The sequence below is a fragment of the Nothoprocta perdicaria genome, unplaced genomic scaffold (assembly GCF_003342845.1).
Source record: "Nothoprocta perdicaria isolate Ctin4 unplaced genomic scaffold, notPer1 scaffold_333, whole genome shotgun sequence".
Classification (NCBI taxonomy): domain Eukaryota; kingdom Metazoa; phylum Chordata; class Aves; order Tinamiformes; family Tinamidae; genus Nothoprocta; species Nothoprocta perdicaria.
In genome coordinates this window covers 318,877-343,602 of record NW_020455570.1, presented here as the reverse complement: position 1 = coordinate 343,602, position 24,726 = coordinate 318,877, and the positions used below count along the sequence as shown (strand labels likewise).

Sequence of the window (24,726 nt, the reverse complement as noted above, 5' to 3'; positions counted from 1 at the left end):
ATGGACCTGTATCAACTATTTGAAAAAATGCAGCTCTCTCCAGATGAAGTGAAATGCTACCTTCTCGATGACCTCCCATGGAACAATCTTGTTGGTTAGACTTTTCTCAACAATCTTTTCTCAAAAGCTTGTGTGAAGAATATTCATTCAAGCTCAAATGATCCTGAGTTAAACTGCAGGCTATGGTTTTGGTCAAATTCAGAAGAACTATTCYTAAGGATATGAAACAGTTATACACACTTCCCTCTGCTAGGCTTCTTATCTAGGAATATTACAGGACTCCAGAAAAAACACTCACAAACCTGCTGGCAGGTGCCAAGATTGCAGCAGGAAAAATTTTATGTGCATTAAGTGGGAAATTAGTGACAGTAAGAACTCATGTCCTGGTGTCTGAGGAAACTTGAGAATTCTGCCCCYTTCCCTGTCTTTTTTTTTTTTCTTTTTCTAACAGTGGGCATCACATCAGACAGGCAGCCCAAAGGGATGCCCTTGTATTCATTCGTGTGCATGTCAGTGAGAAGCAGGGAACGAAGCCCCATCGTTTTAGATCACACTTTAACATATCTCACCAGACGCTTTTCTACCCGATACAAATCATGATGTGGAGTTGGAGGAGGAGAGGAGGATAGGGAGAAGGAAACTCTTTCTGCAGGTACATCATGTAGGAAGAACCCATAGGAATTCAAGAAAGAACAACACCCACTCATAAAATAGACGTGCTTTTTAAAATTGGCTGTAAGGGATAACATGAACACATCTGCAGAGAAGAACTTCATACAGAAGGTTTCTAAACTTACCTGATTTTTTTTCTGCTACTAAATACCAGCAAGTTAACATTCCATCATTCCATAGAGGATCATCAAGTTTAATAATCACTGCATAAGGTGTGAGGTGAGTTTTCAGAGCCCTCTGAAAGCCGACCCTGAGATTCTAAACTGGAGGCTAAAGACCAGTGGATGACTTTTGAAAAACAGTACCCAAATATATTTCGGAAGAAAGAATCCAAAAGCAAAGCCACAATTAAAACTCATTAGCACCTGATTTTGAGGCACAGTTTATGCTTTACAGGTTTTCCACCCTGCAGTAGTTTCATGTGAGAAAGACTACTTTTAAAGAAGTCTTTAAACAGAGTTTGCAGTTCATTTTCAGCACGCATGTAGGAGAATTCAGCGTATAGTGATTGGATGCTTAGATTTACCTCACAAAAAACATTCCCACAACGTCTTGGATTTTATAGATTCCCTTCAAAATGTCTCCAAACAGAAGAGCAATGAAATACAGAGAACAGAACTGCYTTGATATGTCATTAAAGAAGAGAGATCCATATATCATTAAAGAGGAGAGATCCAAGTAGTAGAAAGAAGTATTTAGGTGAAGCCCTGTGAAAAGATGTCAAAATAATTCAAAATTCAAGTTCCCCTCTCCACTCAAAAGAAAGAGCTTGCTGTTTTTCCACTAAAAGTGACCATATTTGGCCATMCTGCTTTCATCTACACTACATTTGGGTAGTGTGCCATCTTACTTTATGATACACTGCAGGACAGATGCAATCATAGGGCACACCGTGGCAAGCTAAGATCAAAACAGAAACCAGCAGTGGGACCAGTAGTGGAACAACATATTCAAGATCCACCTCCAGCAAGAAATATCAGGGAGTCACATCACGGAGCAAGGGCAGTGGAGGCTGCATCATTACACTTGCCCCTTTGGGCTCTCTAAATGCTGCCAGTGGAGCTGCAAGCAAGGAATAAACCCAGACAATCCTTGGCCATCAGTGCTGGTCTTTCCTCTTCTTTCAGAGGCTTTTTCATCTTCCTTTCTCTATACAGAGTACTAAGAGTAGTGATTCACTCACCATTGCATTTCAGCCATTTTTTGGAGTGGAGGTAACTTTCCAACATCCTTTCATTGAAAAGCATATAACCCATCGGTTCAGAAATTACCACATCAACACCCTCTGGTAGGGAGATCTCCTCGATTTTTCCTGACAGGACGATGATCTTGTCAGAAAGGTTGTTACTTCACACCAACAGCTGGAATTTGAAAACAAAAAATACACAGTAAGTTATTGGCTTCYTTGCTTAGCAAATTTTCAGCAAGAGATCTAAACTGGGATTAAGTATTCTACACTGTAGAACAACAACAAAGGAGTATAATTGTCTTTATTATCCTGTACACAGTAATTCAGTTTCTCATTTTCTAGCCATATGTTCATTTCTCACACACACACACACACACAAGTTTAGGAACTTAAATGGTAGATGTGACCACAACCTCTCAAACTTTAGCAAAACTGCCTAAAGGTGATTGAAAAGGATGGGTTAGACAAGTATACAGGAAATGTGTGCTTCCTTAGGAATTCATTCAACAATAAGGGATTTCAGTGTTTAAGATAAAGAACTAGTCAGTATTTTGTGGTTTCTGAAGATAAATACAAAGAAAGTACCTTTTCACTTCTTTATATATCCAAATATTTTCAATCTCTTTGATCTATCAGATATACATCCCACACCAAAATACTAGTGCTTCTTCATATAGAATCAAATTAACTATTTCAAAATCCTCCTACAGGAATTTTAGAGAACCTTAGGTTTTCCTAGCTGTGGCCCCACCATAACAACTCTTTACTATCTACATCCCGAATGGGGAAATCACTTTCGCTTACTATTTTGAATGCAGTAACCCTTTAACAGCATAAAACAAACCGAGTAACTTCTTGGAGGAAAAAATACTCTATTCAGGCAGAGCTACAGGCAAAAGCCCTCATGGAGTGAAAGCAGACACTTGGCCAACCATCATGCAGAAGAAAGAAGAGAGATAACCACGCTGAGACCCCAGGCAGGGGCTGCTCCACTGGATCTTTATTCTCCTGCAACGATGTAAAAGAAGATGAGCTCTGCATTTCACTGCCAAAGAGGAACAGTATCGCTGTCTCCATAGGGATGTTTATACCCTGAAATCCAAACTCTCAACCATGGAATACCTGTGGTTTGGGTCAACTTGTTTATCTCTGACATAGGCCACAGTTTTGAAGCAACTCCGGAGTATTTTGAACAAAACAAACTACCTCTTTGAATAGCTTGTTCTATCCAGGAGATGCTTTAGCTTACAGATACAGACCTTTTCTTGACCCACTGCCTTGTCAAGACCCCCACCTGCAAGGGACATGGATGCATGGAAAAATAAGGAACCACAAGGGGAAATGCACCCAAAGGAGGGTGGAGGTAGCCAGGTGGAGGGGAATGGAGAAGAGAGCAAAACAACACACTTTAACAAACAGCACACTTTGTGATTTTCAGCCACTGCCTGCTACTACACACCATAAGCAAATACAGTAATAGAACTATTTAATGAAAGAAAAATATACTAAATAAGACACAATTTTAATGAACTAAATACCAACAGTTGCACTTCTACTTGCTAGTTTATATCCATTCTAAAATCAACTAGACTTAWTTTTGTGTATTTAGTTTAATCTCTTTAGACCAGAGACTATTCCAGCAAAAACATTATTGCAATTTACTTCTGGAAACAAAACAAAACAGAAAAGTTGTTTTGCTCACCGGTGACTTTTTTTTTCTTATCTAAAAGCAGTTTTAACTCTGGAGGAAAGCGCAAAAGCAGCACACGTTCACAAGGGCAAGAAGCCTAAAGCATCCTCAGAAGCTCACAAACTGTGACAGRCAGCTCACATAGCTTGCTAGAGGGCAGCAGAATATTACGGTCTCTGCTAGGTATGGAGAAGATAACTGTGTTGAGAAAATACTTATTTTTACCAGAGATAATGGCAGGGAGACAAACTGAACAAACTGAACAGAAAACACGATTTTTTTTTTAATTACTTTTCCATATTATTATTATACAACTTTAAAAAATCATCCGTGTTTAGCAAACACACTCAATGCTAACACTTCAAATCAGAGCTATGACCCAGTATAACTAAAACATCCTGTGCTTTCAATCTTCCAAAGTTTAGCAGAAATCGCGTTTTTGTCAAGGAGCTAAGGTCATTTCATACAGTTTGGGCCACAGAGTCCCAGGGAACAGAAAATTCTGGTTACTCTTATAAAATTCTCCTCAGTTTCCTACCACTGTGGTCTGGTTGTAATCTGAAGACCCAAAGCCACCCTATGTCTGCCAGATTCTCACTCTGCATACCAAGGTTGTCAGGAAGCCAATGAATTGGCAAAATACAGAAGCATTTTTACACAAATGACTGAGAGAAACTAGATTAACAGCTTCCAATTTACTTCAGAGTTCTGTCTGAAATAAATCTTCTCGTGACCTGTCTTACGGCAGACACTCCTGCCGGCAGGTCTGTGACTCTACTTCTTTTCTGATTTTCACAGCAGTTTAATCAGCATTAGTTAAGAGTTTATATCCAGCCAGGTTAGTGACAATTACAAGCTACTTTTTGAACTTTTGAACAGCTACGGGATGTAAGCATCTGCTGTCCAAAGCATATAAAATACTGCTTGCTTCTCCCAGGCAGTACTAATCCAAAATGAAAATAAAGCAAAAAAAAAGAAAAAAAAAAAAACACCATGAGACCATGAATACCAGCTATGAAATAAGTCCTTGTCCCAGCTACCTCATGCTCCTTTGCTCCAACCTTACTACAACAAGATTACTAACACTGAGTTAAATCAATTTTCAAGAATTGAGGATTTAAATGTAAAAAGTTACATCTGTGTTCACCAATTCAGCAGGAATACTGGCCATGCCATGTAAAAGCTATGTCTTATCCAAACTATAGCCTTCAGCTCTTAATTGAATCGTCCAGTCTGTACCTTTTTATTGACATCCTGCTGTTCTTACTAATCTCATTATATTAAAGCTTTTTACAAAAAAAAAAMCAGCGAATTCTTTTTTTTTTTTAACAACTCTTACTGATAAATGAGGAACAAGCAGCTAAGGGTGATGGCAGCAGAGCTTTTGCTTTAGGGCTTCAGGGACTCATTAACACGTCTGTGCCAAAAGGAGGGGAGTTATGTGTGAGTGGGTGCGCTGACCATGTTTTCACTTCCCACACACCGTTTCATAARTTCCAGCAATCACCAAGTCATGGTCAGCACAATGCACTTGAACAAAAGAAATGAAGCTGTTTGCTTCGACAGAACAAAATTCTGCAAAATTCGTTATGAAAAAAAAAACCCCAAACCCTGGAAATAAAAGAAGTTTGGCTTCCAAAGATGGCAAATAGARCAACTACCAAAACAGAAAATAATAAGGCAGCCTCCTTAAAATTAAAATAGAAATAGTCAAAAGGCTTTTAATCTAACTGTGCAACTACATACTTACTGAGGAACATTATTACACAATTGTTTATGCTGCTTCTCTGATCTCTCTTAACAGGAGTAGTTGCACTTATATCAGAATTTAAAATATAAGGCTTGGTCCGCACATAAGAGTTCAGATACAGCACCAACGCCCTTCAACCCAGCTAAATTCTAACAGTGTCTCAATAAAATGCTTATTCTGTACTAGTTCCATCATTATTATTCTATACTGCTGTGCTGCAGATATCCAGCTGCATTCAGTGGGAAAAATCCAGTGATTTGGCTGAATACATAAGTATTAATTATGCAGCTAAATTCAGCTAAAAAGCTGAAATCCACAGTCCATCATTCCTGAAACTGCTGCCTTTATCCAGCTACCCTTCAAAGTTTCCATCCTGCCCATGTTTCTTTAAAATGTGCATTATCACCATCCCCTATCGACCTCACAACAGCACGTGATACACCTGATGGGATGGCAAACAATACATCATTATGTAGAGTTAAAAATCTTTTAATCTCAACAACAGAAAACAAACAGATGCAGTTTGCTTACAGTACTGAAGACAATATGGTGCACATATAAACATTACCTAAACAGAACATTGCAAAGAGGAGCAAACGTCGTGGTGGCTGAGAAAGAATTAATGCAAAAAAAGATGTAAATTCCTGAAGGTGTTGGACAGGGAGTCTATAAGCACCCTTGGAGCAGCAATCACAGAGCCTGCTCAAGGAGAGCCTGGTGCGCAGGCTCAACTACCATCTCCAAGGACATGAGGTTTCTCCCTCCTCTACCAAAAGACAGCAGGTAAATCTGGAAGGAGAACTTCCAAGTTATTTGGCGATTCTGTTATTTCTGCGTAATGTTAGTGTATAAGCAATTTTAAGCATGGTAACGAGACATAAACGTAAGCAAAAATGTTAGGAACTCCATGAGATACTATTATTTTCTGTGTAGAGAAATGTCAAGAGTGCTGGAGGGAGAAAACTAAATTCCTTGGCGTGTAATAATGAGTTGAACTTTTAAATTATATACTATAAATTAGTATCTCTCTGTTGTCATTTTTACTTCAAATGAAAGTAATATGTATAACAGGTATCTGTATGAACTTCACTGGAGTCACATATATACCACTATATATACATATAACTGTGTGTATGTATATATATATATATATATATATACACACACACACAAAACACCAGTTCACACGTATATACCACTGTAAAAAAGATGCTAAGGTCTCTCCAGCTTTTCAGAACTAGCCTTTCAATAAAGAAAGCTCCAACTACAGCTTTTCTTAATGAGGTTGTAAAAGAAAATGGAAATGAAAGCAAGTTAAACTGATAACTAGTGAAAAAGCCTCCCTACKACTACTTGCACTATAGTACAATTTATATGTATATATACACACATACATATGAACTCTTTCTGTATAAACTCCTAACCATAAAAAGGAATCTACTTCAAAGCTACCATAGCTCTCAGTAAAAAACTACAGCACTAATGTGCACAGCTTAAATTCTGTTCATAATTTCTCTACAGTCAGTAGAATGTTAMACTGATACATAAACGTTGCATTAAAATGGAAAAAAATACAAAAGGGAATATGACTTGTTAATCCCACCTTCAACAGGATTTTATTACACATAGCTAAAGCTGATGGCAAATACAACAAATTCATGCAGAAATGAGATAAGAAATGGATTTAAAGTAATGTTCTTCTCATAATCCAGATGCTGCATAGATGATGCTAATTTACAACRAAATTGCATTGTGGAATACTAGAATTCTGCAAATAGTAACTACAGTATGCAATAAAAGTGTTCAATTAATTTATCCAACTAAGCTTGTTTTTATTAAATAAACTTAAACTCTTAAAACATACTATGTGTTAACTGGTCAGTTGTGCTGACTTGCCATGTGGATGGCAAGGATGAAGGATGAAGAGGTTTTCTTGAGAAATTATGTCCATATGATTCTGTGATTTTTCTTCTGAGAACTGACTCTTAGAAAAAAGAGAAGGAAATCATCACACTTCTGTGAGTTATCAGGGTCTGGGTAACTGCTTTCACTCCAGCTATTACTCCCCAGTACCTATAGCTGTAAAACGCTCTTTATTTCTCTTCTTAAGCTGTAGTTTTAAGTAATTTAGCATTTCATTCACCCCAGGGGAAGTGCAATTCCGTCTCTAAAACCAATAGATTCATGCTGTTTCCCTACTATCAAGTTTCCAGGTTTCCTGCTCACATGTATACACTCCCATAAATACATACAGTATTTGACAGATACAGATGCAGCACATACCTTTTCACAGCTAGTGACTCTGCTTACTTCTGTCCTCAAACCACATTCGAGACGGTGACCCAAAGGCTAAAACATATTTAACACTTTGCCTACCTACTGGCCAGGACAAGCAATTTTTCTTTTGCTCTTTTTACTTTGTTTTCCTAAATAAATCCTCCATTTTTCATGAAATAAAAGAAATTTGATATATTTTATCTATCCACAAGATTCCTTAGTGAATCCACTCTCCCTCTGACACGGACTGACCACTCTTCAATATGTTTACATTTTTTAATGTTTTGGATAGATGGAAATAAATGACAAGCATCAGGAAAAGGCTTCTCTTTAATTATGAAGGGTTTTTTTGTCTATCCAGGTTATCATAAAGCAATAGATGTGTCCTTGCAGTATGTTTCTCCTGAGTCATGCTAGTTCAGCTAGCTGGTTGTATATGGAAGACATACATCAACCACTCATCAACAGCAACATAAATGAGGCAGGAAGTGAAAGTGAAAATGGGCAGATTATAGATAAACCAATATTATAGCCGGAGTTAAAAAGACTTGCAAAATGCAAAAAAAAAAATGCAAAGACTCTATATATTAGTAAGAATTTCTACCTGAGAGAAATAAAAATATCTAATATCCACATTTGATTCCTTAAGATGCAAACATATTCTCTTTGTTTCCAGCAATAACACAATACTTCACATTGTTATAGCCAACAACTGGTATGCACCAGTTTTCTTCAAGGTAAAGGCTGGACTGCTGTAGTCAAATGTAGTCAAAAGGAGCTCTTTTTAAAAAAATCTCAAAGGAAATATTGACTCTTAATTACTGAAGGGATGTCAACATTACTGCTCAGAATTAAAAATCAAATCRAGAAAATAACATCTAGATAAAATAACTTTTTCTTGTAAGTATGAATTAGGAAATCTCTACTTTGCCACCTTGCCTTCCACTTTTTTAAAACTGGGATGGAGGTGATCAGCTCTGGCAGCAACATGCTCATACTTCTTCCCACACGTTGAGATCTTCACCTATAATCAATTAGCAGGCACTGCTGACTGTGAAAAAAGACAGAGATTTCTGCTGTTGCTATGATTTAGGATTACCGCCTTTAAGGAGGTGGACTTTTCCTAAGGCACTTCCATTATTAATGTCATTTAAATGCTTTTTTTAATGTTTAAAATGCTTTAAATAAGATTAGAATCCTTCATTCAGAAATGCTCAAAAATATCTTTTAAAACCAAGAGCACCCCTGAAATGCTTGTTTTATCCCAACAAAAGGCACTGTTTCCCCTGAAGGTTGAAAAATCTAGCACTCTGCAGGAAACTCAGTCAAAACTGGCTGATCCCACAGATCTCAGAGAAAATTATGAAAAAAAAAMCACCTACAGATTTTTGCACAGAATTTATGAAAACAGCATCTGTTTTTTTTTAACAGTATTTTTTCTTTGATTCTGATTTTGATTAAAAAGTCTAATCACAATTACGTTGGTTCACAGTTTTTTTACAAAAACAACTATGATAGGGTTTATATGACAAATTCTAAACTTTATTCTAAAAATAACCTAAATTCTAAACCTTCAAAAATTACCTTCTAAGAAGCATTGGCATCTAGGCTGACTCCCTATGCAAGTCAAACTGAAATCTTCAGCATTAGCCTATTTGATGCAGAATTCTAGATMTTTCACGCTTTCACACTACGCCGTTTTGGATCTTTATTCAAAAAAACACTTACCTCTGCATATTTTGCCACTGAACTGGCTTCCACTGCATAGACTTTTCTAGCTCCAGCCTGCACTGCAAAAAACGAAAGGATTCCTGATCCGCAGCCAACATCTAGAACCACCTTGGAAACAAAAGGAACAAAATCATGAAAAGTCACTTCCTGACACCAGTTTTGACTAAGAAAGTTTTCACAGTGGCACCCTGAGTTTAGTATATGTGATATTATGCTTAAATTTTATAAATTAAAATTAAAAATTAAAAAGTATATTTTTAAAAGACTGTTGATTCGCAGATATATGTAAGTGTGTGTGGCATGGAAGAAACAGGATTTTATACTGAAGTTTCTTCAGGAGAAAAATGTAAACACTGCCCTTAGTCTGAATACCCTGGGGAAGGAAGGAAGATAAAACTTAAATATGCCTTTGAAAGTGTACAAAACCATGTATGAAAAAAAACAGTTCCTTAATATGGAAATATAAAACTGAGTTATATATTTTTCAAATATTTCTATTTTCTGACATCAATGTTAAATCTTTTACGTACGCAGCATCTGTTTTAGTCTCTCAATCATATTAAAAACCCAAAACCCCACTTTCCTTGTTGACCAGAGAGTTCACCTGCTGCAAGCCAAAATGTTGCCTAAAATGCTTTGAAGGGACAAATCTGATTTGTCAAATAGTCAAATATTCAAATAGTCAAACCCACAACTTAAGAATAATATGCATTCAGAGTGAATACCACAGCTAAGAATACAATCAGTTTCCCCTACTCTATGTCCCTATCAAGCCCCAGCTTCCTGTATGGTGCACACTATTTACCAGCCTTCAAAAATAGAGAGAAAAGGAAAAAGAAGCATACAAAATATAAAATATTTTGGCAGAAAAATGATCTTTCAGAAGTAAGAGCCCATTCTAGTCCCCAAAACTCMCTCTGTGTGACACACGGTTATTCACTGCCGAATGCAGTTCAACACACATGGTTTCAATTTGTTGTGTCACAGAAATCCTCCAATACAAAACAAATTACCATTGCTTCTGCTATTGCACATAGTTTCAAGCTGGGCACAGGAGACTTCCCTTTATTCAAATTTTCTTTCCTAGTGAAAGGATTTTATTAAGCCCATTTTTCAGATCACCAGTGAYGGGCTGTCACAGGTCCAGTTCAATTCTCAGCACTTTGCTGCATATTAGAATATGTCCCCATGCCCAGAGGAAGCAACTCTTCACAACAACAAGTGACAGCAAATGTTGGGGAAGAGAGTAGGGAGGAAGAAAATAAAACCAGGCCTATTTCACTGGGCCATAGGGCTGACAGGAAGGCTGACAGACTACTTCTAAACGCCCAAGGGGAATCACAAATATTACAGAGTTTTCTCTCTGTATATATGGAAGTTAGAAATAAGAGCCAACTGTTCAAATTGAGCATTACTAATCCAGAGGAGAAGGGTGAGCTGGTTTTTGTGCTGGATCCGTTTCCAACGCCATTTCTCACACCACACCTATGTCTACATCAGCAGGTGGTGCAACTGGGTGGGAATGTTGATGAACCCAGGTTGAAATGGGCTGCAGCTGAGGGGAGCTGCCAGGGGAAGAGGCTCTGGCAGGGCTGCAGTGGGCTGCAAGACATCAGGGAAGCTGCAAAGGAGATGGCCAGGGTCTCCACGGGGACTTATCAGAGGAAGAAGCCCAAACCCTATGCTGCAAGGAAAGGAAACAGGCAAGAGGAGCTTCTGAATACAGCAGCACCCCTTGGATACATCTGAGTTTGCTCAAATAGGTAGAAGACATACACTCCCAAGATGGAATGAGAACCAGCTGAGTCTGAAACAACATCCACACCAAAAGGAGGAGGGGACAATTTCCCTAGAAACTCAGGGGGACACATTCTAGGGATGTTTTTGTCCCTAGAAATCGCAGGGGACAGGGGCACTCATCTGCTGATCTGACATGTTATCTCAGAGGCTTCTTGAACACCAAGCGCCAAGACCTAGAAAGCTAGAAAGGGAATGTTTAACCCCMTTGGCCCTTGGATTAGTCATTACCAGTTGCCCCTCATCCGTGCGGACACCGATGATTCCCTCCTGTGTGTATCAAGGATGTATCAAGGATGACTGGTGGTGACTGGAGAGTCTCTGGGGTTGAGGGTGGAGCACATGGGATCGAGGAGCTGTGGCACCCAGTGGTATCTCCTCACTCTTGCCCATGGGAAGGCACGTAGGACTAATCTAACTTCTCCTGGGCATCAGCACCTGGTTGTGCAGGACTATGGCCTACAGGATGACAGGGCCTGCCTGAGGAGTGAGGACTGCTGGCAACAGATGTCACCCATCTAAAAATGGGGCAAGGTCATCTTTGCCATCAGGTTTTCAGCAGTGAAAAAGGTCCATGCAGAGGGAATTATGACAGCTTGAAGGGAGGTGAAGGCATGAAAAGCATGAGGAAGTACCCGGGAGACATCAGAATGGGAGAGGGTGCCACAGTCCTTGTGTGTAATCAGGATGACAGAGGAGCCATCTGAGGTGCGTGCAGACAAACCCATGCAGCATGGGACATGCAGACACAGCCACGATTTCACAGGGATTGCAGCGACACGGTGGGATAGTTTGCACAACGTCTCTCATCTTTGCTTAACACCATGCAATAGTACAGGCTGGGGCTGACTAATTAGAAATCAGCTTTTCAAAAACAGAAAAGACTTAAGGGTCCTGCTGGACAACAAGCTGCAGATCCATCATCTCTTGCAGCCAAGAAGGCCAACAGGAAAGCTGTAGCCAGCAGAAGTCTGGGAAAGTGAAATACCCACTTGTGAGATAATATCTGGAGATCTCTGTGCAGTTTTGAGATCCTCAGGTCAAAAAAAGATATTTACATTTTGCAGCAAGCCCAACAGATGTCCCCCCCACAAGCTGGTTAGGCATCTGAAGGACGTGACATATGAAGAGAAGCTTGAGGGAAACGTTTGTCCAGCTTAAGACAAGCATACTATGGGGAGGGCTTATTGCCTTCTTCATCTGCCTATGGGGAGCATACAGGGAAAATAGACCTAAGTTTTAAGATGCACAGAAAAGCTTTTTCACCATGAGTGTGGTCAAGAAAGGTTGGCCCGCAGGGGCTGTGGAATCTCCATTCAAAGTGCAGGTTTGCTCTAGATATGTCCAGAGGTCCTTTCCCATCTAACTTTCCCATCATCTGTGGTTCAATGAGTTCCCAATAGTATAGATTGATCCCAAACGGCCCCACTGGCATTGCTGCACCTCCTGCAGAAGGAGCCACTTCCTCTCACCTCTCGCTTAAGATGATGTTAATAGAAAGGTAGGAGTACTCACTACCACAAAGTGCTGAGAAATATCGATATATGGAAACTGCATGTTTATTTCTAAAGAGAAAAATTCCCTAGTGAGCATTTTAAGATAAAAAAATAGACAGGTGGTTGGGTTATGAAATGTAAATTCAGCAAGCTCAGTATTCATCAAAAATCATGGTGTTGATAAGAACCAATGCCACATCCCTCTGACCACAGCTCCTGCACAGAGGAGTAACTTTCCAAATGTGAATTTAGTGGGAGCTACTCACATGTAGAAATAATGTTTGCATGTAAAATCAGAGCCCTGAAAAAGCCTCTTGAGTAAGAGGGGGGGAATACACCAAAACAGCAACAGAGCAGAGCCATAAAGCAGTAAGTTTGAAATACTAAAAACCTACGATTACATTCATCATGTGGAATTATCATCTATTGCCAAGAAAATATAAAGAAAATTATTACTATTGTTATTATAAACATGTGTCTCTGACTGTGAAGTGTGAATAGCTCATTTCGCTGACCCTTTTTCTAGAATCACTGGAGCAATTCTGATCCTCATTGTTTTCCTTTAAGTAAATTATTTATATAAATAGATTATGAAAGAGAAACAAAAGGAAAAAACATGAAAAAAAAAACCCAAACAAAACCACAAAAGGTTCAAGAATCTCAGACTTATTTTCAAAGAACTAGAAATGTAGCATGGCCTGTATGAATTTGCATTATGCAGTGCTACTGTGCAATTTATTTTGGGGGCTTTTCTTTGAAAAAAATTAATTAAACCACTTTGAACTTTGTTCACTTTGTTGGTTCTGTAAGAATTCAAAATTCAAGAAACTTTTACTATGAAAAATTAGTGAAAGCTCTAAGGAAACTTCTCAGCAATCAGAGGAGCATATGACAGTAAGGATACACAGGCCACACATACCAGTGTGAAAAGCCCAGACTCAGGCACATTATACTCTTAAATGGTTTCTCCTTATTCTTTTAAGTTCCCCTGAAATAAATTGCCACCCCCAGCAGATGGTCCTGAAATATCTTACTTTTTATAGAAAGGATGTGTTTGAATGCATCATTAAGACCCCTCTCAAAGGATCTAGAATTAATTTCATTAGTTTAATTCTGATCACCTGCTTCACTTTCTGATGTATATTTTTCAAAAACAATAAGAAAAATATATATTTTAAGTCTCAAATCCATTTACTACTGTAAATTAAACTTCATTCTACTCAGGAATTTAGGAAAGTAGGCAGCAAAGGTAATAAAATATGATAAAGAAAGCCAGAGTAGTTAGGAAACAATCAGTCCAATATTAATTCAATGAAAACTCATCCCATAAACAGAAATATAAAAATAATTATGGCTCCTTTTCTCTCCACATTGCCACCTTTAGACATTTGCCTACTTTCCATTTTTTCTGAGTAAAAGACAAAATATAGCTGCAGTATTTCTAAGATAGCCAGCTAAAATCTCAGCAGAATGGGATTCTGAGGTTCTCATGGGAAAACGCTTTGTCACAAGGTATCCAGGTTAATATTCAGACATATTTGTTCTGAAAAATTTCCATTTTGAAACGGGATCAGGAAACAGAAAGATCATTTTCTAGGTGGGCGTCCAGAGACACCCAGACAGTCTCACGGTTAGGTATGCTGAAGAGAAGCCAAAGAAGCTCCAACAGCCTGGAAAATAAATAAACTAAGAGCAAAAGCACACAGCTGGGCTGCGGAGCAGCAGCAAGCCTGACTAAGGAGGGAAGGAATGTGCAAAGCACAAACTCCTTACCACAGGTACGAAAACGAAACAGATACATGGTACTTACAGGCATAAATACACATTTTGTATTATAGCACGTGGGCAAGACCTGCTGATGACACAAAGTCAGGTTACTCAAGACAGACCTAACAGAAATGAGTGACTGGACAATACTAAGAAAAACTCAATTGATTTTCAGGAAATCTGTATTATTTACACACTATTCAACTCCTCAATGGCTAGATGGATTTAGATTAAAAAAAAGTTCAGATTTCTATGGAACATAGAGAATATCAACTTAGATGTCAGRATTCTACAAATCTGTTGTACTGCTTGCCTGCACCACCAGGTATAACTCCTGCCAATCCTTACAAAAACAGGTTCAGCAGAATTGATGGTAGGTCTGAAGAAGAACGATTGGAGTGGTAGGAGGTCACAAGCAGTTTCTTCTTAGAGAAAGAGCCTGAGGGAACTGGGAATGCTGACCGCAGAAGAGAGATGAGAAGGCAACTCAGAAGGCAGGACAGAAATTTACGCAGTGGAGGAATAAGTTAAGAAAGTCAGCTGGGAACATTAATCATTTCTTGCCTCATAAGGTAAAAGCAAAATGACACAACTGGAAAGCTGAAAAACCCAGAATCTTATTAAAAAGGATTCATTTCCACACAACGTGCCMTTATATTACCTAGTTATTGACAATAATTACATTTTTAAATATTATTACGGGTGGGATGAGATAGGATTGCACAGGAAGACAGCCCTGCCTATGGTGAGAAAAATCCCTAGAGCTTATGCAACCAATTTCAATTGAAAAAAAGAAAGTAAAAGATTTGCAAGAGATATTAAGCCCTGTGCTTTGGATTTTTAGAAACCTAAGAAACTACAATTGGCAAATGATGGGGAGAGTTGTTATCCTACATTTTCTCAGTGTAAATTTTCTTTTACCTTTTTCTGAGGTGCCTGGTCTGGAGAATGTAAAAGGCAAAGTATAAAATGAAACAACAAAAAAGGTCATTTTATTAATTATGGTAGTTTTTAAGATCTGCATATTTTTATGCTGGAGATGACTCTATGCACCTGAATTCCTAAGCAAAAGCTCCTACATTCTTTCCAACTCATTGCCACATATAAATGGAGTCACAACAGCTCATTACATGTTTGTTTAGTCTGTAATAACTGCAAGATGGTAAAATATTCAGTGTAGACCTCAAAAAAAAAGAGATGCAAACTAGAATATTTTTGTAGATATTTGCAAGAGGCCACAAGACACAATATCAATCACACAGCTGACAGTTAAATAAACTCGCARAGGGCAGCAAAAGAATCTGATACTCATATTTGGATCTATATTTCAGAACATTCATCTTAGGATGTACAGGGTACCATCACCACCATGCATTATCATCCATGCATTTGAAGACGATATTACAATACAAAAAGCAAACACACAGAAGTTAGTACACTTATATACAAAGTCTCAGGTAGGGCAAAACTCAAGTATGATCAGTGTTGTTCAGTTAAAAGTTTAAAGCCTAATCAGTACACTGGAATATTAAAAATTCTTAGTACAGCTCACCTTGTCCTTAAAGTCTATGTGGTTCTGCACGATGGCCCTGTGATACGTGGCTGTCCTCACAAAATCCTGCATCATGTTCTGTTGTTGGGACAGACAGCCATAAAACTGAAGAGGAGAAAGAGAAAACAGAGAAAAGATAAAGCACATCAGTCTGTCTTGTTCTTCAATTACTAAAGACAGGACCACTCATTGAACAAAATGGGACTATCTTTCTAAAAGACCTGGTGACCAGATTAAGAGTATAACTGTAACTTAGGTGTCACAAACTGACACTGAGGAGTTTCATTACCTGAAAATACTGGGAAGCAGATGATTCATCTGTTCGCTGACTGAACACAGAGTCTTTCTTCTTTTGGTTACAGCATTTCTTTAATGCACTGGAAAATGTACTGTATTCTGGGGGAAAACAAAAACAAAAACCCACAAATGTAGCAAAGCTATTCTGCCAGAGTAAAAATAAAATAAATGTTATGAAGTGGCAGGTGAGGAACACATTCATTAAGACTTCAGAAAAACGTTTCATTTAGTTTACAGTGCTCATAAATATACAGTAAGGTTTCATTTAAAAATTCAATTAAAATTTCAAAATTTCATTAAACAAAGAAGAGCTGATACAAAGACCTGAACAGCATCTGTTTTCATGACCTCATATATAAAAATATTTTGTCAAGGATTCTCCAGTATGGTCAGTAAAATGGAATAGATATCTGTGATGGTGAACTCTAAAGCTCAGCCTGAAAATAAGCCTGAACATAGTGCTTTGGGTTAATCGATGTTAATTCATGCTCAACACAGAGAACCCTCTAGAAGCAGGTGATGTATGTGATGTATGGATTTCATTGTCTTGAATTAACACAGGCTAATTGGCCTAAAAGATCAGGCTGAGGGCTATGCATCTTTCYTTAGAAGCAGTCTAACAAAACGAAAGTTCAGAGTAGCAATATTCTGGCTGCTGTAGACACAATGTTTTTTGTTATTACACAATTAACAGGAAAATTAAAGTGGGTCCAAAAAGCAGTGAGGAAACCATACCAGAAATGAGAAATAGGAGAAAAATGTCAATCAGGGAAAACAGTATGATCGATAACAATTATGTATTTGATAGCAATTACTTATCTTCTGCTCATATGAAGACAAGAGAAGACAAAAAATAATCGAAGTACACTATGCTGATAGTCAGAGGCAGGAAACTCCTGCACAGGTCAGAGATTCAAATGAAAACAGCCAGTGCCTGCAGCATAAAAGTCAGTGCATTGGGAAGTACCTGTTAAGACTCTGAGTGCTTTTGAAAAGAATAACTAATTAATAAAATTAATGTATCAACACAGAAATCAAGGAGAAGAATCTCCTTCATTGTTCCAGGAAATTCTGATATCATGAAAASACAGATTTGGTTGAACTGATTCTCTTTTGCTGCAAAAGATGACTTTTGCAAAGGAAGACAGTTAAAAAATGGCTTTCCTTCTAGCTTTGGAAATTAAGGCAACCTCAATTTCAAGTTACTGGAGAATGAAAACAAAGATCCATGCTTACACAAATAAGTACAATAAATAATACAATAAACAAATACAATTTACAATAAATAGGTATAGTCACTGGAAAGTCACGAATAAAGTAATTTAAAGTTCAATGTTTTAAAAAGAGGTAATAAAAAAAGTTTGGCTAGGCATTTGAGAGATAATCCTAGCAGAAAATGTTAAATCCTTCATAGAAGTTTATAGTAAGATTCTGAATCTGAAACATCTAGTTTTCAGTAAAAGCTTCACAAATTTCYGCTGTTGCTATCCGAGCCTCCTAGTTTTTGCCCAGCTAGAAATCAGTACAACCTGAAAACCAGATGGAAAAAGCTCTGTCTTTCAGACAGTCACTCGTTGTTCCCCTGTAAGAATTTAGCACTGAAAAGTGGCAAGTACTCATAGTTCCCCAGGAAAGTCCAAATCAATTGAGGACACATTGCCTTGAATGTCTGGGCAACCACAAGCTAGACTAAACATAATAAAATCTGCTCTTAAGCCTATTAGAGTAAGTAATGTGTCTCATCTGARTTCAAATTATGAGCAGTCTAATGGATACAACAGAATCAGCATGTTGAAAGCCTGGAGCAATAGCTCTGGGAAGAACGAGCWTTCCGTGGATGAACAAGTCACTTGAACATTATCCCAGTAAAAAACTGCATGTGGCAGACGCTGTAAAACACAGTTCATCCATTTATTCATCCATTTGAACTTTATTCAAACAAGTTTCATCTGCTGATGAAATAAATGTGCCACAGAACCCCCATGCAGAAAAGTCTCCTGACATTTCTAGGTGACAGAAAGTCCCACTCAGTTACTTCTGGCCTTTCAGCTCTCGTGGGAATAAGATGTCATATTAAACATCTCCATTTGGGGTGATCTTCAGATTAGAAATTACTTAYGAACCGCTATTGGTTATGAATTCCAGAAGTAATAGCAAAATGTCATGAAAATGTGTGAATGGCACCAGCATGCCCTTTTCACTCCCACACAACAGTGATTTTGAGCAGAATGTCACATTAAGTGACTGGCTCATGAGAAGGCCCAAAGAGAAGACGGTGCCAGGTTTTAGATGGAAATCGGGAAATGTCCTTCACTGAACCTGAAGAAAAAAACCTGGATATTGGAAATCTTTTCCAGACAACCAGTCAATACCTTAGTCTTCACCCACATCTTTCTATCTGAAGGTTAGGGATGATGTAACAGGTTCAGCAATACGTTTGTTTTCCTTCTCTGCAATCGCTCTTCAAGGTTAGTTATTTTTATCATATGTCTGCAGAAACTTTYTAGCAGTTTTGATTAACACTCAGAACATCATCTTTGCTGTCCAGGAGTAAAAAAAAGGGTCTTCAAAACAAACACAGTGCAAGAAAAAATGGAAACTGGAATTGAAACCCAATGAGGTTGTGCAGTCTCCATCCTTGGATATTTTCAGGATCTATCAGGGCACAGCCTTGAGCAATCTGGGATTGACTCTGCTTTGAGTRAGGGATCTGGAACTGATGACCATCCCAGATCCCTTCCAAATTAATTATGCTAGGATTTTATGACAAAAGTAAGATTTACTTGTACACAATACTCCTCTAGGTACAAATAAGATATTTACAAATAATTTCTCTACAGTGCTGGTGAATTACAACACTAATACTGAGTTGGAGAGCATAAAAAACAGGAATCATCGTAAGCCCTCCAAGGTTCTTCACAATGCTTCAGAGTGGACCTCAGATGCTCTTAAAATTTTCCTAACAGAGTACATAGAAGATAACATTTAAAAGTCAAAGATTTTAAKGGGAAATCTTTTAGGTCGCACAAATTGCCAAAGAATTGTTCATTACAGTTGCTGCCAGTTTCAAGTATTATCTGAGAAAACCAGATACATACTCATTTGTGATGATTATTGTGACAAATAACAAACTTCTAGTTTTTAATGTAGAAAAAAGTAAGTAGTTAGCTGAACTGAACATTTCACACAACGTGGATATATAAACTGAAAAGAATACATTGTGAAGCTTTCATAAATTCTCCCATTCAACTATAGAAAAGAGACACACTTCTAGTTTTACAGCATGGACAAGGAACACAAAACTTCCTTCTTCAACTGACTGCCTCGGGAATCATGAAAGCATTTCCCTAGTCTACCTTCTGTATCCACCGTGTGTTCGCAGTAGCCTGTCTTCTCTGCATTTGCTTGTGGAAACAAACATATTAACCTTGTAACCTCTCATATTCCCTATATAAGAACTCATGCTCCCTTCCTTTAATATTTTATATGTCCTTATTTGTATATTGACCAAAGTGCTTAAAATGAAAGTTAATTTTGACCTTGCTAAGAAGCTGGAATTTCATGTGTAATACAYAGAAGTATATGCAGAAATGGTCCTAGCCCTTATAGAAATGGATTTCATTTCTTATTTGAAAGTGGAAGAGGACAGGAAAAGAGTCTATCCCAAAAGCAGTTAGGCTCACWAACATTTGGGAATACTGGTACATCATCCACTTGCAGACTCCCTGTTTTGCATACAAGAGTCAAACATATAGAACTAAAAATCAGGAAAGCATTTTCTGAGAAGAGCCAAAGAATATTTCTCATTCATTATCAGCCCTGTATCTTTCAGGACATTCTAGCACCCCCTGCATTTGTTCCTTCTGCTGTCTTCTCAATGCCTTACAAAGCCTTCTTCTTTCCACCTTCAGAACTACAATGTCTTCAAAGGCAAAAAACAAATTCCTGTACTCCCATCTCCCCATTCACTTAAATCAAACTTTCAATTTTCCATTTACAAGTAGGGAAAAAAAACTCAAAAAACTTTGTGAGTCTGGAAGCCATATTCTCCTAGCTGTAAATTAATGAGTCAAGGCTTTCAAATGCATTTACTACTTCCCACACACTGTAAGACTGCCAGAAACCACTCAAACAAGAATAACAATGTTCCTGAGAAGAAGGGCATGCAGACATATTTATKGTCTTCAGTATCTCAAAAACAAACAAACAAACAAAAGAAAGGAGCCTTATCTGGATGTCGTTCAGAAAGACAATACTGAGAGAATATGCCATAGATACGTAGTTTATATTACTTCATCGGGACACCAGTACTCTTAGTAACTATGCAGGTGCAAACTCTTATCCCACAATAACTGTTATCTCCTTCCAATGAGAAGTTCCTTCACTATTATTATACATATAATGACARAAACATTCCCACAGGCAGTTAGTTACCAAGGAATGGTAAAAAATACGCAGCTTACTCTATAATAAATGTTCCTACGGAGCAAAACATATCTTACGGAATTCATTATTAGCTCTCAGAACAAAAGTGTTAGCTCTTTGCTATTKAGAAGGCCATGAAAAAAATCCTCACACTTGCACGATGAAGTCGTTTTTCAGGGATCTTCTTAAGAGGAAAAAAGAAAAAAGTTTTCTCTTGCAAATAAGTTCACAGAACATAAAAACATCAAACATCTTTGAAAGTTAGGCTTGTTAAGATTYTGATTTGTTTCTTATTCTACTTCTTTTTTCTTTCTGATTAACATTTGAAAATGCATTATTTCTGTGAATCCTTTTGAGAGAAAAGACGTATTTTGCTGAAGAATGAAAGCATCTGATATTGGGGTTTTGACTGCCTATATATCACCACTAACATGTAKTGTTGGACATTAAACCCATCCTATATAACTTATCAGTGACATATTACAAAGAGTATTGCACCAGTGGCCTTAAACTCCACTGGTGAATGGAAAAAGTCCACCTAAATACTGATTTCTGGGACTAAATAACACTAATCCAGATAATTCTGCTCTTGTGCATCTAGTGTGTGGGTAGCTGCAAACCCCTGCAACACRCAGCAGGCCTAAAATATCACTAAAATGACTGCACTCTGCATTTCTGTTTCTCATTSCTATCCGGTTATCCTCACTGCAGGAGACTCACACACCAGATATTATCACAGTGCACTTYACTCGTCTGATTAAAACTAGTGGGCCCGCTCACTATATTGAAGGGGAAGAAGATGGGGAAGAAGAAACATGAGGTTCCAGGGGAGAAAAGGGGAAAAAACTTTTCTCTGACCAACTGTTATGAACATAACAGTAAAGAAGAAGTGCTCTTTTCACAGAAGTGCTGTTTTCCCGCTTTTCTGTATTATTACCTGCAGACTATGATTAAAACGCAGTACTTAACATTAAGCAGTAAGCTGCTCTAGGATTTATGAAAGGTGTACAGATATAACTTTAATCCATATTTGGAAAAAAGAASTGAAGGAAAGAAGCCTGTAACTTCTTACAAGACTGTATCAAATGATCAGACCAGACAGTATTTGGGAAGCACTTCCATTTGGAACAACAAAGCTGCCCAATATCCTCATGAGAAAAATCCTGTTTYGCAGAACAGTAGAAATCTGCATTAAAAAAATACTGTGGGTTTATTAAAGCTTGATTATTTCACAAGTTGTCTGGGGTAAATGTAGTATTTCCAAATTATCAAAAAAAAAAAGCTTTTGTTTTGCTTACCAATGTGTATTAAGCTTCAGAAAAATCACAGTTATGTCTATTGCAAATAAACTAATAAAATTCCAGAGCATTCACCACACAGACTCAGGAGAAGAAACTTCCAGATATCCTTGGGTTTACATCAGTTTGACTGTTGATAACAAACCTAGAGATATTTCTCTATATATAATTGCCTCTCAAATACTTAAAGACCTTTTCATAGCCATAAAAACAGCCAGATTAGATTAACAGGTTCTGATGTTCATTTCAACATTGACTTTATTAATAGTTCAATGAGCATTAAACTGTTTTGTTGTGCCTGACTGAATATTAAATCACTATCTGCAAACCAGGTCACTTATAGCAATGCTGCATCATGAGACAATTTCTCCAATGTTCCTCTAAACTTTTTTTATTATTCTGGATTTCTGCAATGGAAATGCTTTTATCCCAAAGAGATCAATGGGTGAATCATTTYCTGCATCAACACAGGAAGGCTTGATGGTTAGAAATTCAGTCAATAAGCACTGTTATGCTTAAGCATTRTTATCAATATGTTCAATTTAAATGAAGCAGAACTGATAGCATTCAGTCACTAACATCAGTAATTGGATGACTCAAATGACAAATAACAAACAGTTTTTAATGTAGAAAAAAGTAAGTAGTAAGCTAAACTGAACATTTCTCATTGACATATGAAATAAACTGAAAATGTTCCAAAGTTCATTCTAAGTTTTCTAAATCTTTTTTTTTTTTTTTTTTTGCATGGCAAAAATCTTTTGCATTATTTCTAGCATCAGTAATATGTGCTTTCTTTGGTAAACAGAAAGAAAATACCTTGGCAATTCCAAACTAATGTATTGTACATTCTAACTGAAATCTGTGTTATTCTAATGTAACTTTCTATCCATTAGTGACTCACATTTGAAGTGAAATAAGTGATGCCAAACTCACAAAGCAGACAGTTATCATCAGGAAGGATATTAAACAAGTAACTTTACTTTCAGGCTGCAACCACACTCCAAAGTAATGTGAACTAACAGATGCAAAAGCTTCCCCCACTATGTCAATCTCACTAAAAAATGTTACCAAGAAAGTAAGTCATGATTTGAAAAGTGGCACTGTAAAGTATCTAGATTTAAATACTTCACTATCCTTGCAACAACCACAAAAATTGGATTTGACAGTAGAAAGTGAGAAAAAGGTATTGAAGTTGTGRCCAAATTTACACAAACACTACATAAACTACTGTAGTATTTCAAACAACACTTTTTAAATTATACTGTAATATTGGTACATATTAGCTAAGAAATATGAAGTCTTTTATTCTTCCTCGAAAGAGTGGATGATTTTTATGKGAACTCGCTTCCTCAGAACATAAATTAGGTTTTAGTGATGCCAGACTATTGGACTCAATACAGTATGACTGGATGAAATGGATAATTGAGACAGATACAGTTGATTTAGGAGGTCTGCTTCTCTCCTCTGGTTGCAAATGGGCACAACAGTCAAAATCTCCCTACATTAAGGGTCTCCTGCTCAGGGTTTAAGTGAGGCTTAGGGAGAGCTCTCTTATGAACCGGTGGGCACAGATGTGCTCACAGGAAAGCACCATCTGGTAACACAGAATTAGTGGCCATTGATTTCGAGAGACCGACAGGATTTTCTGACGTGCACCTTGCCTTGCTGCAATGGATCACTGTTTATTTTAAAAAGAGAATTATCACTCGTGCCCCAAATCTCCTCCATTTTTACCAGAAGATATGACATTAGAATTTAGAATTAGAATGAATTTTAAAACATCCAGAATGCTGCAAATTTAAAACACTCAGGACATGCTGCTACCTCCAACAAAGAATTAGCACCCTCATACTGAAATCTGTAAACTGGAAGACATAGCAGTGAAATAAGATCTTGCAGACTTAAAACAGATTAAGTATTTTATTGATGATACTAAGTTTGTGTAGAATAACTATATATCTAAAATCCCATRTAATTATTTTTCATCTAAAGCTGTRGGAAATTTGTGCTAAATTACTTGTCTTAATAAAGAAAAAAAATAAAATTACCAGGAAAGTCAAATATTAATATTCTCCAACAAGGAAGCAAYGCAAAACAATTCCAACAAAAATGACAGAATGTTCCAAGTTAGTTTGAAAATGGGGTAAAAGACTAACCTTTCTCCAACTATTTTAAGTTCTCCCAGGAATCATCATCAAACAGTAATTTAATATACTAATGCTAAAAACATTCCTACAGAAATGTCCAAGGAAAGCCAGAAGAAACAAAAAATACTGAAAACTRTGCCACAAGTTTTAGATCTTAGGCTTTTTTTCTTATCTTACTGTTTTGAAAACAGTCATGAATTAGCTCAAAACACYCCGAAAAGGTCATGAATAACAGCCTCCACTTGGATCAAAAACTGGATCATCTACAAGTGATCGGCTGCTGGAATGGCAGAGAACATCATCCATGGACAATGTCAAAGCCGGAGGTGGGAACAGCAAGACTAATAGACATGGATACAAGGGAAGGTSTTGTCATTGACAGTCTTCACTTAAGATCTTAAGATCTGCAAAATGAGCAGCAGTCTTCAAGACCAGGACACAGAGAGTCATTCCTGAACCCCACAGCTCTTCACTTCCAAACCAAGCCTGGGAAATCATCACCAGACACGTAATCCTTTGGAAGCTGAGCAGGTGAAACTGTTCAGCCCACCCAGGTTTTGGGACACCCACACAAATGAATTAATTTAGATAAAAGCACATACAAGCTTAAAGCAATTTCGTGACTGTGCAGCAATGCA

The 24,726-nt window shown here is 37.5% G+C and overlaps 1 protein-coding gene across 1 annotated transcript in view; it reads right to left on the bottom strand.

The window, feature by feature from the left end:
* Window positions 1–24,726, bottom strand: part of LOC112951033 (histone-arginine methyltransferase CARM1-like) — a 48,247-nt gene that overhangs the window by 12,326 nt on the left and 11,195 nt on the right. Inside the window, 4 exon segments of the mRNA XM_026043657.1 lie at window positions 1,856–2,033; window positions 9,307–9,417; window positions 15,922–16,026; window positions 16,211–16,317. Of these exon segments, the coding sequence (XP_025899442.1) occupies window positions 1,856–2,033; window positions 9,307–9,417; window positions 15,922–16,026; window positions 16,211–16,317 (501 nt within the window).